The sequence below is a fragment of the Perissodus microlepis genome, chromosome 5 (assembly GCF_051167445.1).
Source record: "Perissodus microlepis isolate ML-2025 ecotype Zambia chromosome 5, ASM5116744v1, whole genome shotgun sequence".
Lineage (NCBI taxonomy): Eukaryota > Metazoa > Chordata > Actinopteri > Cichliformes > Cichlidae > Perissodus > Perissodus microlepis.
The window spans coordinates 33,495,041-33,508,774 of NC_140465.1; the positions used below are offsets into that span (position 1 = coordinate 33,495,041).

At 41.4% G+C, this 13,734-nt stretch overlaps 1 protein-coding gene across 2 annotated transcripts in view; it reads left to right on the forward strand.

The window, feature by feature from the left end:
• LOC146387690 (zinc finger E-box-binding homeobox 2) overlaps positions 1–13,734 on the forward strand; it is a 28,010-nt gene continuing 14,276 nt past the window's right edge. For both annotated transcript variants that reach the window (XM_084929490.1, XM_084929491.1), the window contains exon 1: positions 1–303. In XM_084929490.1, the coding sequence (XP_084785616.1) occupies positions 246–303 (58 nt within the window). In that variant the 5' untranslated portion in view covers positions 1–245. The remainder of the gene's footprint in view (positions 304–13,734) is intronic.

Genomic DNA, 13,734 nt, shown 5'->3' on the forward strand with positions numbered 1-13,734 from the left:
GACTGGGGAAGGTGTATGTTTACGATGCCAAGACTGACCTCAGGGCCAGCCTCTGCCGCTGACATCACTCCTTACGGCTCGTCGCCTTCGCTCGCGTGGGAGTCCCATCAAGGTCTGAGGCTCCCGCTGTGACCGAAGGCGATGCTTCTACACCATTCATTCTCAAGGCAGCCACTCAGGACACGCAGTCGCACCGCTCCCCAGACAACTTTTTATTTTTTCCTGAAAATAAACAAAGCCCAAAGATGACAGAAGAAAGTCGGGGAAAGCGTAGGAAACAAGCCAACCCCAGGAGAAACCGAGGTAAGAGGCGTGAAGACGAAAACTTTTTGAAAAAGTTGGTAATGATGTTGGCGTGTTGCTGCAGCGGGCAGGAGCCCTCACTGAGAACTGCGCTCGTTTCTTGTGTGATTTCCAGATGAAAACTACACTTTCTTTTAGCCCCCGTTTAGTGCTGTTCTGTATACTATAATTTCATGCTTCATACGCTTTTTTTTCCCTTACATGTCTTGTGAAAGCCTTGCAGATTAATACACAGGGATGGACCGTCAGTTTCGGTCTGGACCACAGGGATTATTCTACCTGGGAATTCAAAACTTGTGGCTGCTCGCTTTTAAGGAAAACTTTTGGACTTTTCTTTACTGATTTAAAAAGAAAAAAATCATTTCTAAAGAAAAAGAAAAAGCACAAAGAACTATATGCAGCCCAATAAACTGTAATGAAGTCGGATAGACTATTTAATTTATTTTCCTTACTAGGAAATCCTTCTTGTCAAACTATATCTTACAGTTCCCCTGTTATGTAGTGCAGTGCGCTTGGCTCGTACGCAACCTCTGACACGCAGTTTAGTTGCTTTTCACGCGGAAAGTTAACCTGCTCTGACACTGCAGCTTTCTAGGTTTCAGTTCCCTTATTTTTTACTGTTGGATTTTTTTAGTTTGCAGCAAGTTTTATGCAGTTCGATATTCTTTTGTCTGCTGGTTGTTAAAAATAGACTGTGCAGCATCTGGAGAAAAAGGAAAAGCTTTGAATTAGTGTCCTGCAACTAAAAAAGTTTTTATTTTAAAAAAAGAAAATAAAAGTACACATTAAAAAATATGTACATTGAAAAATATTTTTTTCTAAATGTGATTCAAAGCAGAAATTCCTTGTGCACAACTCTTCAGCTCTGCTAGGGTGCACAGTTAACATTTATCTTTCTCTAATTCTTTTGTGATTATCCATCTTGATTATCAAGAATTAGCTGAAAGTGTCAGTTGACCTTGAGGCTTCAGATCTTGTCAGTCTCTCTGCATGCACTTCCCAAAACTGTTCTAAGAGGAACTTCAAGACTGCATGCTGTATTTAGAAAGTTTGTTAAGACACTGCTCTGCATGCAGCAAGCAGCACATGTTTGTTTGTCGCTCTTCAGGTGTGTGTATCCTTGCTTCTGTTTGTGAGTTCTGATAGGCACACATTTAAAATAACACTTGTTCTTCCAGCCTTCTAATAAGGACTGAAAATATATGTTGGAATCAAATCCTACTTCCCTAACCCCGGACTCTAAAATTATCCACAACATTGAACACTGAATGTTTCTCGAACCCTAAATTTAACTTGAAACCCCTTTCTAAATATATCAAATGGAAACCTTAGACTAAAACCTCTGAATTATGCTAATAATAATGGAGTATATGCTGCTGGCACTTCACTGCAGAGAAAGCCATTACTCTAAATGTAAATGAATCCCCAGGACAGAAAGAATTAAGTTGGGTTAGTTTGGGCTCTTTTTTTGTCATCTCAGAGCATATTTTGTCATTAAAAAGTGGCCAGGGCAAGGGCGCACACAAACACATGGATGGAGTTTCTTTTAAGAGCCATCGCAAACCATACACTGCTGTTGTTTGCCTCAGATCTGGCATGCAAGCGCGACAAAGCTAGCTGGTGTAAGGAGTTGGTTTGCTCGTTTATTAGTTTGTTTTAAGTGCTTCCTCATTTTATTCATAAAGGTGTGAATTCTAGCAAAGCGTCACCAGGGTGAGATCCTCTCTGACCGCTCAGCTTTAACGGGTACTCGTGTGTGCATGTGCACACACACGCACACTCTCACCTTTGACTGTCACGTTGCAGTTTGTCGACCGACTTCACTTTGTTTCACAGATCAACAGCATCACGCTACCGTGAAAGCTATCAGCTAAAAAGCACACTTACTGACAAGGACCTGTCACTTATCAGGCCACCAGAAAAAAACTGTCCAGTTTTTTCTTTTTTTTAAAAATTCTTGCAGTGATCGTAGAGAAGAGATAAGCATCACCTGCTGTCAGTTTCCAGTAAAATTTATTAAGTAATAGGATCTGAAGAAATGAAGGCATGTTAAAAACGAACAGGAACTGAAAGGAAACTGATTATGAATTGATATTAAGCTTAGTCACATTAACTCATGTTGATGGATGTTTTCCGTGAAACATCTATTTTTAGGCTCTCTTTTGTAATTATTATCAGTGCTTAGTGCACCAACCAGAGTACTTACACAAAGTATAAGCCACAAACACATCAGTGCATGCAAAGAGTTTTTTTGCGTGCAACATGCTTGCTGCATGTGCATCCTCATGTTAGAGTGCAGACGTGTGTATTAAAGCAGGATTTGGAATGTGCTGGGCTGTAGGCGGCTGTGCGAGGAGGGAGTTAAAGGTCCTTGATAAAACCAAATGAATTTGGCAGACCCGACTCATAAGACAGAGATCTGGGGATCTCTTCCAAACCAGAAGAAAGAGAAAAAGCACTAACTTTTCTTCCCTCTCCAAGGCGCCCATTGATTATGTCTCTGTCTACCCCAATAAAACCGTCAATGTTCAGCAATATCGAGCAATGTGAGGAAATTACAACTTTTCATTCCTGGCAGATTGGAAACAGTCCCGCGTTCAAGACTGGAAACCTATACAGTTAAACCTGTATTTACTGATCTACCAGAGAGAGTGTGAGAATTAATTAGCCGAGAACACAGCCATCAGCTCAACATCAGGCCTCTGTACACAGCCAGTGACACAGATACTGAAATTGTAGAAGAAGAAGAGTAGCGAAAGGGATCGAGACAGATTTGTGAGAAGTTATTTCAGTTTCTGTAAAACAGACGTAATGAAACAACTCCTCATATCTTATTTTCTCTTATTGCATTTGTTTGGCATAATTTATTCTAACTGTATCTGGGCTTTCCCCTAAGCCATTTCTTGCCAGAACAACATTGTCACATGTGATCAGACTGAATCTTTGCTTTCAGGACCGTGCACACCCTCACAAACATATCTAGTTCTGCTGCTTTGCACTTTATGTTTTGTTGGTTCATTAAAAACCTCACTCTGTCGTTGAGTGGATGTGCCTGTTTAAGAGAAAGCTTTCTCTCTCTCTCCCTTTCTCATTTTCTCCTTTTTTTCAAGTGCCAATATATTTAAACTCCTTTCCCCCCTTTCTTCTTTCTCCTTCATTGATTTCCAAACCCCAGTCTTTGTATGCAGCTGGGGCCCAGCTGTGTGTCTTTGACTTTGTATGTGTGCGCATACGTGTGTTTGTGTGGGTTTTTCTGGCACACCGCTGCCACAGTGAGCATAGCACACTGTACACAAAGGATTTGAGCAACAAAAAAAAAGAAAGAAACGGGAGAGAATGGGGGGGTGGGGGGAAGCATTGGAACGTTAAAGGCTGACGTGCTTGTACTGTACAGAGCGGAGGGGCTGGGCCTTTTGGACCGAGCCTACTTTAATGGCAGATGTATCGGCGCTCTGGGATGAGGGGTGGGGAGAGCGAGACAGCAATGAAGAGCTCAGGCACCACAGTTTATTACCAGGACTCTTCAAGGGGCTCAGCTCAGGCGTCAGAACCAGCGGGTGGGAGGGACAGATGAAGACAAGAAGAGAGGAAGATGACAGAGGTGGGGAAATGATGGGGTTGACAGAGACAGTGAAAACAGCTCTTCGGTTATAAAAGATGAGATGTAGGGTTTGAGGGGTGTGTAGGGTAGAAACAGAGGAGTCACAATGGGCGATGGATCAAGGACAATCTAAGCGTTTCCTTGTTTGTTTCTCAAACGTTCCCACAGCTCCAAGTGTCACAGATTTCTCCCGTCCTTGCTCTGCATGTTTGATACCCGATCTACACGGCAGAAATGGGGAATCCCTTGATTGAGTCCCTCTGGAATTTTTAAACATGCTCATTCAATTATTGCTCATTCTGATGTTTCCTACAAAGCCAAAACAGTCTCATGTCTTACTGTACGTTCATGCCGCATGACTGCCATAGCAGGGATCCTCTCCAGCAGCGATTACTTGGAAAATGTTGCCACTGCAATGATTAATTAATGCAGTGCCGTGGTTTCTTCCAATTTTTTTAGCTGTTACAAAATCGTCCCTTTCAGGGTATGGCAACAAAAAGTATGCAATTAATTTGGAATCGCTGGGAGATGCTTGCAGTAATGAGGGTTTCATTCAAACGGCACCACTCTGATTCTTTTGTAGAAAAATTGCAACTCCATTGTAGTTATGAAGAGGCCTCGGTAGACGGAAACTCGAGAAGTGAGTGTATGTCTGTGGATCACACGTTTCAACTGTAAGATAACACTGCTGGCCACAAAGCATATGAGGTGTGTATGCATGTGTGTGTGTTTGTGTGTGTGTGTATATATATAGGTGACTGGGCATGTACTTATCACATATTTAACAACAACTGTATTTTCACATTGGAGATTCGAGAAAGTTTAACACACTGTGTACCCTGATGTTGCAAATCGATTACCTTCAGTACATTTGCAGTCTTATTATTATGTTCTTTGACATTGCTTTGGCACTGCTCCTCAACATCAAGTCTATTTGTGGATCTTCTTTTACTGCAGGCAGCCTGCGTTTGTGTGTTTGATATGCTGCACATGTTTGACAGAAAAAACAGGTTAAAACTATCCAGATAGGCAGGCTCTCTGCATACACTTTATAGATATGTGCTGTTTTTATCACACCTCAAATTAAATTTAGAAACCCTGCTTCAGCTGTCATGTATTACAAGGGCCAGATGGGTGGCAGAGAAGGAGAGAAGAGAGTCAGAAAAAGAGACAGGGAGAGAAATGAGAGCAGCCTGGCAGGCAGGAAGGCCCCCTCAGCTGGCTGAGAGCGTGCCAGTATTTAAAGGAAGCAGGGCAGGAGATTGAATGAGGAATAGTTTGATATGAGGTCGAGAGATGGACAGCATTTGTGGGCTCTGCCTTGATCACCGCTAAGGCGAGGCCACATAACACCTGCCAAAAAACACTGTCTGTGGATTCATCAGTTTAACACTTTTTTCTTCTTTTTAATCGCTTTTCATCTGTTCTTGACAGAGTTTACTTTTTTTTGCAGGGGGGGAGGGGGGGGTAGGTTTTTAATGTCTTTAAGATGAATATTAGTCAGTGCTTAACTCATTTCTGGTGACTAAAAATGTTGTTTCATTACCACAGTACTGCAATAGATAGGTTAAACACGTGGTGCATGTGAACTGCAAGTAGAGAGTCTAAAGTTCATAAAGAAAAGGAATTTAAGGAGCCGTGGTTTACCATAGTGCTGTTTTGGTATTGCTTATGTGTTACTCAGAACTTTGTAGTTGTATTTACCATGACCTGAGGGCAGTGTCAAAAATATGATGAGCTTGTTCATGCCATTGTTGATCTTTTAGCCTGGCTCCTGCCAACGTAAAACCAAGTTCAAAACAACAAAATCAATAACAAGGAAAACTTTCCTCTGCAGCTTGTCTTTGCCTCTCATCTGAGCTTTTTTTTTAGCATTTTATTTTCTCCTTTTAAAAAAATTTCACTTCTTTATCTATCTGTTGTTACTCCGTCTGTATAAATTCTGCGTTGGTTAAATTCCCAAAATTCTTCTCTATGAATAAAAACCATAAATCCAGCTTAATTAGTTTTTTTAAAATTGTGTATGTAGCTTTAAAATGCTGCATTATTATGTGGTGTAAATGCTACAGTACTGTGCACTAGTCTTGCACCACCACACATTTATTTATCTTTTGCTAGAAAAATGCAAAATAAGTGCAGCAATTTATTGAAACATTAGCAACCAAACATAAACAAAAAACTAATATATATATATATATATAGCTTATGAAGATAGTTTGTAAAATCCTAACAAGCTTGAAGGTCAGTATTTTTTATGACCACCTTTATTTCTCAATACAGCCTGAAATCTTTTAGGCAGGCTTGTAAATCTTTAAGTAGTCTTCAGGAAAAGGTCTCCGGGCGTCTTGGAGTACATGCAAAGCTCTTCTTTGGAGGTTTCTTCCTTTTGTTCTGATCTCTGTCAGGACCAAACTGTTTCCGGGCTCAGAGGAGGCCAGTCCATAACTGATAGTGTTGCATTGTGTGTTTTCAATCCAGGTATGCTTTTACTGCATTGTCAGTGTGTTTGGGTTTGTTGTCATGCTGAAAAATGTTTTTGCCAGCCAAGTGCTTTCCACATGGTATTGCATGGTGGAGCAAAATCTGACTAAATATTTCTGCATTTATAATTTATAATATAACCCCTATCCCCTACACCATTGACTGAAATCCAGACCTGAACCATGACAGAGCCTCCACCGTAGACAATCGCTGTTGTACTTCTGTCCTATTGTCACAGACTATCAGTCCAGTTCTTGCCTACCTCAGCCTCATCTCCCTGTTTCCCTTTCTTAAGAATGCTCTTAGTCCACTTCTGATGAGGCTTCAGTGAACAGTTAATGCATACGTTTTGGGTTTTTTTTGCTTGTTTTGTTCTTTTCCGGACTGTCACTTCTTCTTTTCTTCTTGTCCAGTTTCTGAAAAATGTGTTTTAGGACACACTGCACACCACGCCAAGATATGCAAAGTTTTCAGCTAATGGCTCTCTGGGAATCACCTCATTAGTGGAAAAAATATTATTCTTTCAGAATGTGTTACTTTTGGCCCTCTTTTGCCAATTCAGCTAAATAAATCAGAACAAATTACGTGCTTTTGTTACTAAAAACAAAGTGTCTAAAAATACAATTTGTAATTGTCTCTTTGCTAAGTTGTCTGTTATGTGTAAACACAACACTTCAGTTAGTGACCTTTGTTTTGCTTGAATGATTCATTAGCAGCCTAAAAAAGCATTCCTCTGAAAATGGTCAGGTGCAAGGACTTGACTGAAACTGAGTAAAACAACACTGATAGACCCTCAGAAAGCCCAGTGTGTGGCTTTGTGTGGCTCCTTGGATGCAAAATGTAAGAAATGAGGGTTTTGCACAGTACTGCACATGTTTGAAATACCCAGACTAGTGCTGTAACTAAGGAATACTTTTATCATCAGTTAATCTGTGAGTTGTTGTTGTTTATTTTTTTTGATGACTCAATTTTCTATTCAATGAAATTCGGTTATTAGTGAGAATATCTTTTACCAGATCTCAAGCTTTCATCTAAAATGCAAAACAAATAAAAAGTAATTTCATTTACAGAGAAACCTCCTAATTTACAACTCATTGTTCCACACCGCAGTACCTCTTTACAAAAGGGCCTTCTAACAAGCCAGGACTGACAACAAGAAAGCATGGGAAAGTTCAACTCCCTCTCTCTGTACCTGTGATCACCTGGTACCACCTATATCTGCCCTGCACATCAATCTCTCTGGTGTACACACACACACAGTCACTTGGTAGGGAGTAAACACATTCCTCACCTGTGGAATGAATGCCCACCTGTAACAGTCAAGGCTTTAGGTGTTTGAAACGCTGATATCAATCACACTCCCTTTAGCTCACTCTTTGGGTTTCTTTTGCGAGTGGAAGAAACCCAGAGCCTCTCCATCAGACACTTTAGAGATGGTGAATGCATTTCCTCTGCACAGCAAAAAATCATGTTATCAGTCAAGTGATTTTGCATACATAGGAGTAAACATGATAAGGTCGCAACTGGAAATCTTAGAAAAGTAATGAGATGCCCGTTCTTGCAAAGCCGTATGTTTTTTAAACGCCATGTTTTCGGACGTGGTCAGTCCAAAACACTCTGGTCAAACTTGCCTCACATGGAGCAAAGATGCATGCTAGAATTATACACTATGAGATCATGCAAACTAGGCTTAAGCTCAGGTATGATAAAGAACATGATGCATACACCGGACGTATTATGGGCTAGAAAGGAAGCAGTGCAGCGTGTATTGGTTCAATCTCTCATTTATCATCATGTAACAGTCTACTAGATAGTCTTATCTCATCCTTTTTTTTTGCAGAATTTCTGGTGGTATGTGACAGGTTGCAAAATTGCCAAAACGGGGAAGGTTTTTAATCACAAGGGCCGGTTACTCATAAAAGAAAAATGGAAAGTCAAAGAGTTAAAAAAAACAAAAAACATTTTAAAGTTGTACAAAATCAATTTCTTTTTCCTTTTTAGTTGCCCAGTGAACTTTGGTACCTCAGGGAAGCAGCGCAGTTATGATTATAGAGTGCATGTGTGCAGCACTGCAGGAGGGATGGAAGGGGAAATAAGTCATAAGGCACCCTGGGAGCTTATCAGAGGGAGGTAACATCACTTAAATGATACAAGTAATCGGTAGGTGCGAATGTGTCCAGGCCTCATCCTGGGACGAGACTGAGATTTGAAAGCTTTACTTTTGTGAATTCATTAACTGTCAATCCACAGATTTTAAACTTTTACTGTCGCCCCTCATTCCCCTCAGTCGTTGGTTCTCTCTTCCTGCTCTTTATCATCCCCTCGGTTCTTCTGTATCGCCGTTACCACATATCTCACTTTCCCGTTTTTATCCATTTCTTTTCTTTATTTGATCCTCCTCTCTTTCCGTCTCCCTGTCGTCTGCTCCACCCAACCCGGGCTCCCCCAATGCTGTACGGTCGCCATCATGTCCCCCCCTCCCCGAGTACCTCCCCTGTCCCACTGACACCACACGCTGCTCCCATCCCCCGAAAACCACTTCAAACAGCCAGCGCCATCAAAGACCACAGTCAGTCAGCCAGGCAGTCAGCCAGGCAGCCAGTAAGGCAGCCAGTCAGCGAGCCTTCTGCTTTGACTTAAAATTACTGTCGTCCCAGTCGCAAGGCTGCTTTCCTCTTCTGATACACATCAAAGATCCTCTTAAACTCCCCAAGTTTGCTTTTTAAACGTTTTCCTTGTTGAGTCTTTTTTTATGCACATTATTTCACTCGTTGAGGTTTTACACTCTCTCTCTCTTCTTGCCTCTTTTTTCTAAAACGTGGGCCAGGTCAGTAATGACATGCACACACTTTCTTGTGTGGTTCTGCTGCCTTTGCATTTTTTCTCTGTGACTTTAATTAGTTTCTTTTTTAAGGAGTTGGTTTTCAGGCCTCTTCTGCACAACAGCACACACACACTCTCGCACATACGTGCCGTATCAAGTGGAAAGCAACCAGTATTCGCATGTGTGTAAATTAATATGCAGTATGATTCATAAATCTTACTAATGAGAACTGCGTTACCACAAAACGACCAGTTTAATAGCGCGTGCTTTTCTTTTTTTGTCTGCATCTATTGACGTGTGCGCGCTTCAAGGACAGAAAAAGTGACAAAAGAAAGCCGGTCAGGGCAGAGAGGGAGACGATTTTGTTCACGGGCGTGTGCAATTTAGAGAAAGGCCAAAAAATAAAGCAGAGCGGCACGTTTTGGGTTTTTTTTTGCTATGATGAAGTCACATTTTGTCACTTGATAGTTGATAGTTTGGTGTCATAATCGCTCATTTGGGGGATTTGTAATGCCAACATAGGCCAGAGGATGGCGCCACATTTGTATGTTAGGTATGTCTCATCAGCAGGCTGTGTCTGAACAGAAGAAATGTATTATTACAAAGCTTGATTATGACATGTTATTGGATATTATACTTTTTCTACTATTTTTCACTTTTGAATGTGAAGCTGATCAGTTCTGTTGTCAGCTATAGAAGCAGCTCAGTGTGTTTCTGCAGTGTCGAATACCACTGAGGGCTGTGTTCTGATCTTTCAGAACTTAATGGGGTGGGTTCCTCAGAAGTGTATTGTGTTTTAAATCTGCTTTAAGTGCTCAGATTAAGGAATTTTGATCTTTTCTTAATACTAAATCATGCAAAACACCTCTAACACATCTTATATACAGATGTTTTAAGTCAGTGGGATACCAGACATACTTGTTTCCCCCTCAAAACAAATCTCATGGAGTGAGTAACTCAACGTTGCTGCTTGAGTTGAACTAACCAAATCCCACATTGCATAACTGTTAAGCTCAAAGAGAAGTTTTATTTAGTGTTTATCCCTATTAAAAAACTTCAGAACCTTTGTATCCCCATCAGGGAATGTTTTAATATTCAAAAGGAGCCACTATTGTGTGGTTTCTTGCGCCAACGTACAAAATAAAGAGCCACATCTGAAGTCTGGAACAGTCCCTGAGCATTTTCATGTGTCAGAAAAAAGAGGGAAAACAAATTTGGAGGGGGCAGACTGGGATATTTATAGAGTGGTGTGAGAGTCTTTGCAATGACAGGAGTCTAATGAAGCACAGTTTGGGTTTTGATTCACAATGTGGTGAGCGCGTGGGTCCCCCCGTGACCGTTTCTGCATTCCAGCACCGATCCCTCGGCACACGGAAACCGCGCCACAGGAGGAGGCGAAGGGCCAACTCGAAATAACGTGTTCCTCTAACCGAGCTAACCTTTCTCACCAGCTCCGTTCTGAGTTGCAGCAGATGCACACAGAGTGCGATGGCAGCAAAGCATAATTCATGCATACACAAACACGCTCTCACACACAGCATGTATGCAGTTGTGAAGTCAACTTGCCACTAGCGGTGAGTCACTGACACACCAAGTGAGTCAAAAAGGGCAATTTAGCCTGACAAAGTTGGGAAGTCCAGAATGATGGTGGCAGTGTGTCACTTTCTAACTTTAGTAGGTCACTTTCTGATTGTCTCGTGTGGGCCTTATTATCATTTTGGAATCAAAACAATGAAAACGGACCTACAAAAGCTCAACTGGGGTCAATTGCTGTGAACAGTGAATACTGTGGACTTGAATATATAAGTTACGTAAATGTGCAGTTTTGCCTTTTGCTCTAGTTCCTAATATATAGATAGATTTTTTTTAAACTACTATTTAGTACATCTGACTCTTTCTCTTTACTGTGTGGCATGCAGCACTGCAAAAAGAGGGTCACTGATGCAGAAACCTCTTTTGCTTTGAAGGTAAAAGTCTGTGTCAGTCAAGGTAACATTGTTTTCTTTGATAAATGTCACTGTGGTGGTCGGGAGGACAGGTAAACACGGTGGCAAACATGCAGGCAGCAGCATACAGGAAACCTCCAAAGGAAGACGACAGACAACCACAAAGCCTTGTTGCACACCTCTTCATACCACACCTTGCCTCATTTTTGCAAAGAGGAAAACTGATTGCTACATTTTCGCATACATAATGCAAAAAACAATGTGATTCTGTTCGATAGAAGTCATTTTTAACTGGAGTTGTTTTAATCGTTTTCAGGACCCATTTATTTGGCTTTTTATTTGCACGCAGAGGCTAAAATGTGAGGCAGAGGTGCTGCTCTTCCTCTTCTACTTTTTTTCATTTACCTCCTGCTCTGTTGTTCCTTCAGCATTCGTGAAAACACACAAAGTGACTAACCCAGAATGGCAAGGTGCCGCTGCGATGTGTTTCGGGTTATGCGTGCATTGTCTATAACTAAGTTAAAGCAGCATTCTTTATAAAGCGACGTTATCCATCTTAGAGGATAGAAATTGTTGTATTGAGACACTCAATGATTTATATCCCTTCTTCCTGAAACTTGTAAAGCTGTTAACCTTTAAGTTCTTGTTAAAGCAGCTGTCAACTCTGTGCTTAAAATCATATAAGATCATTATAGGTTACAAAAATATATCATGGAAGTCAACAGTTGACTCACCACAATCTAAGAATACATAGTTGGGTGGGACTGTACAAGTGGGGATGAGAGTGCCTGTCCCTCTTCACGCTGTCTCTTGTAATGCACCTCCAAATTGAGTCACACTTTTCTCACCGCCTCGCCGGCGCGAGTGCACCTTTGCGGTGTGATTAGAATAGAAGTTATCTGGACGGCTTTCCTGTCACTGCTCATTCTGACTACTCCTCTTTCTTTTTGCCTTTGCGTTCTTGATGTCTGACTCTCTATCATGGCGTCATCGTGCTGCAGCACCAAATCAGATGTGTTTTAACCTCTGTACACACAGTTAGGCTGCTATAGTCACCAGTCATTAATTCACACATTCTCCTCATTATTTAGAGCGTGCTGAAACTAAGCATAGATATGCGGGACGCATGACGAAGCGCGAAGGAGGAGATTAGACCGATCAGATGTAGAAAAGAGGAAAATTTTGGATTGACAACGAAAGCTATTGACAACAGCAGGCCATGAGGCCGACTAAGTTACCGGCAAACTACAGCAATTTACAGTAAGCGTACAGTTCATCTTGCTCACTTGCCCTGGCGTACACTATTTTTGCTTGTTTGCTGTTGGTTTCATCTCTAAGCTGTTTGAACTCGCATCAGAGCAGGTTTCCATTAAGCACATGTGGTCTGTTTGGCGCAGTGATGTGTTATGTTGATAAAGTATAACAGATCAGTAATACTGATATCAATTGATTTTCAAATGCCTTGGCCTTCTCAAAGCAGCCACGAGAGCTGCGTACAGCTCGACAATGTGTGTTACAGTAGGCGTTTTTGGGGGCTGTACTTTGATTTGCCGAGCGTCCTCTGAAATTGAACCGAGAGCTCATATGTGAATAATGAAACTAACACCAGCGCAGTCACACTAAAAGCATAACTTGTTGACAAATCAACTTTGTTAGTATCACTAAATGGCTCAGTGCCTTTGAAGCTATAAAAATGCCAAAAGCGGTTCTATTTTTGTGTCACAAGGGCCCTAATTGAACCGGATCATTAAAAACCACGCTGAACAAAGGCAAAATAGTTTCAATACAGCATCTTTGTTGTCAATTTAAAGGTCGATGCTTGGTGTGCAAAATTGCAACGCTGTTCTGTTTTCTCGTCGCCTTGATCGGCTTTAAGGAAATTAGCTCTTAAGCTCATTGTTGTGTCTTTCAAAGGCAGATGTTGACCCTCGGCTGCAAATTCTGTGGTGGTGTTTCCTTTTTTTTTATTTTGAGAGGGTGGTGTCTCTTAATAAGTGGGACATCTAAAGCACAGAGCTGTGACTGTGCTGCTGTGGCATTGCATGGACTTCCACTTTTCTATCTCAGACTGCAGTTCAGATACTCTTTTAAGGTTTGCGCATACACACACACAAGCACACACACACACATTTATTGCTGCATATGATGGTATTGCAGTTTTCTGACACAGTGAGCTGGTCTTGTTCCCCGTTTTGCCCGCAGCTTATGTTTGTAACTTAGTTTATGTGTGTCTGCAGAGGGAATTTCCCTCTGTAACGTGTTTTCACAGTTCAGCATCAGTTGGAGGATTTGTGTCAGGGACAGTTTGACACTGTTGCTTTCTGTCTCTTTCTCTCAATTTTCTTATCAACTCCTCACTCTTCTTTTCTTATTCTCTTATCTCTTCCTTTCAGAACAACCTCTTCTTTCTCTCTGTCTTGCCGTTAGTATAGTTTACGCTCTGCGCAGTAATCTTTCTCCTGCACTGGTGTCTGTGCAAGGCAAGTTGTCACCCCATTTCTCTAACACGCACCACAACGCTGTGTACCAAACACACTGCAAGAATGCAAAATCACATACTGCACCACACATCACATTTA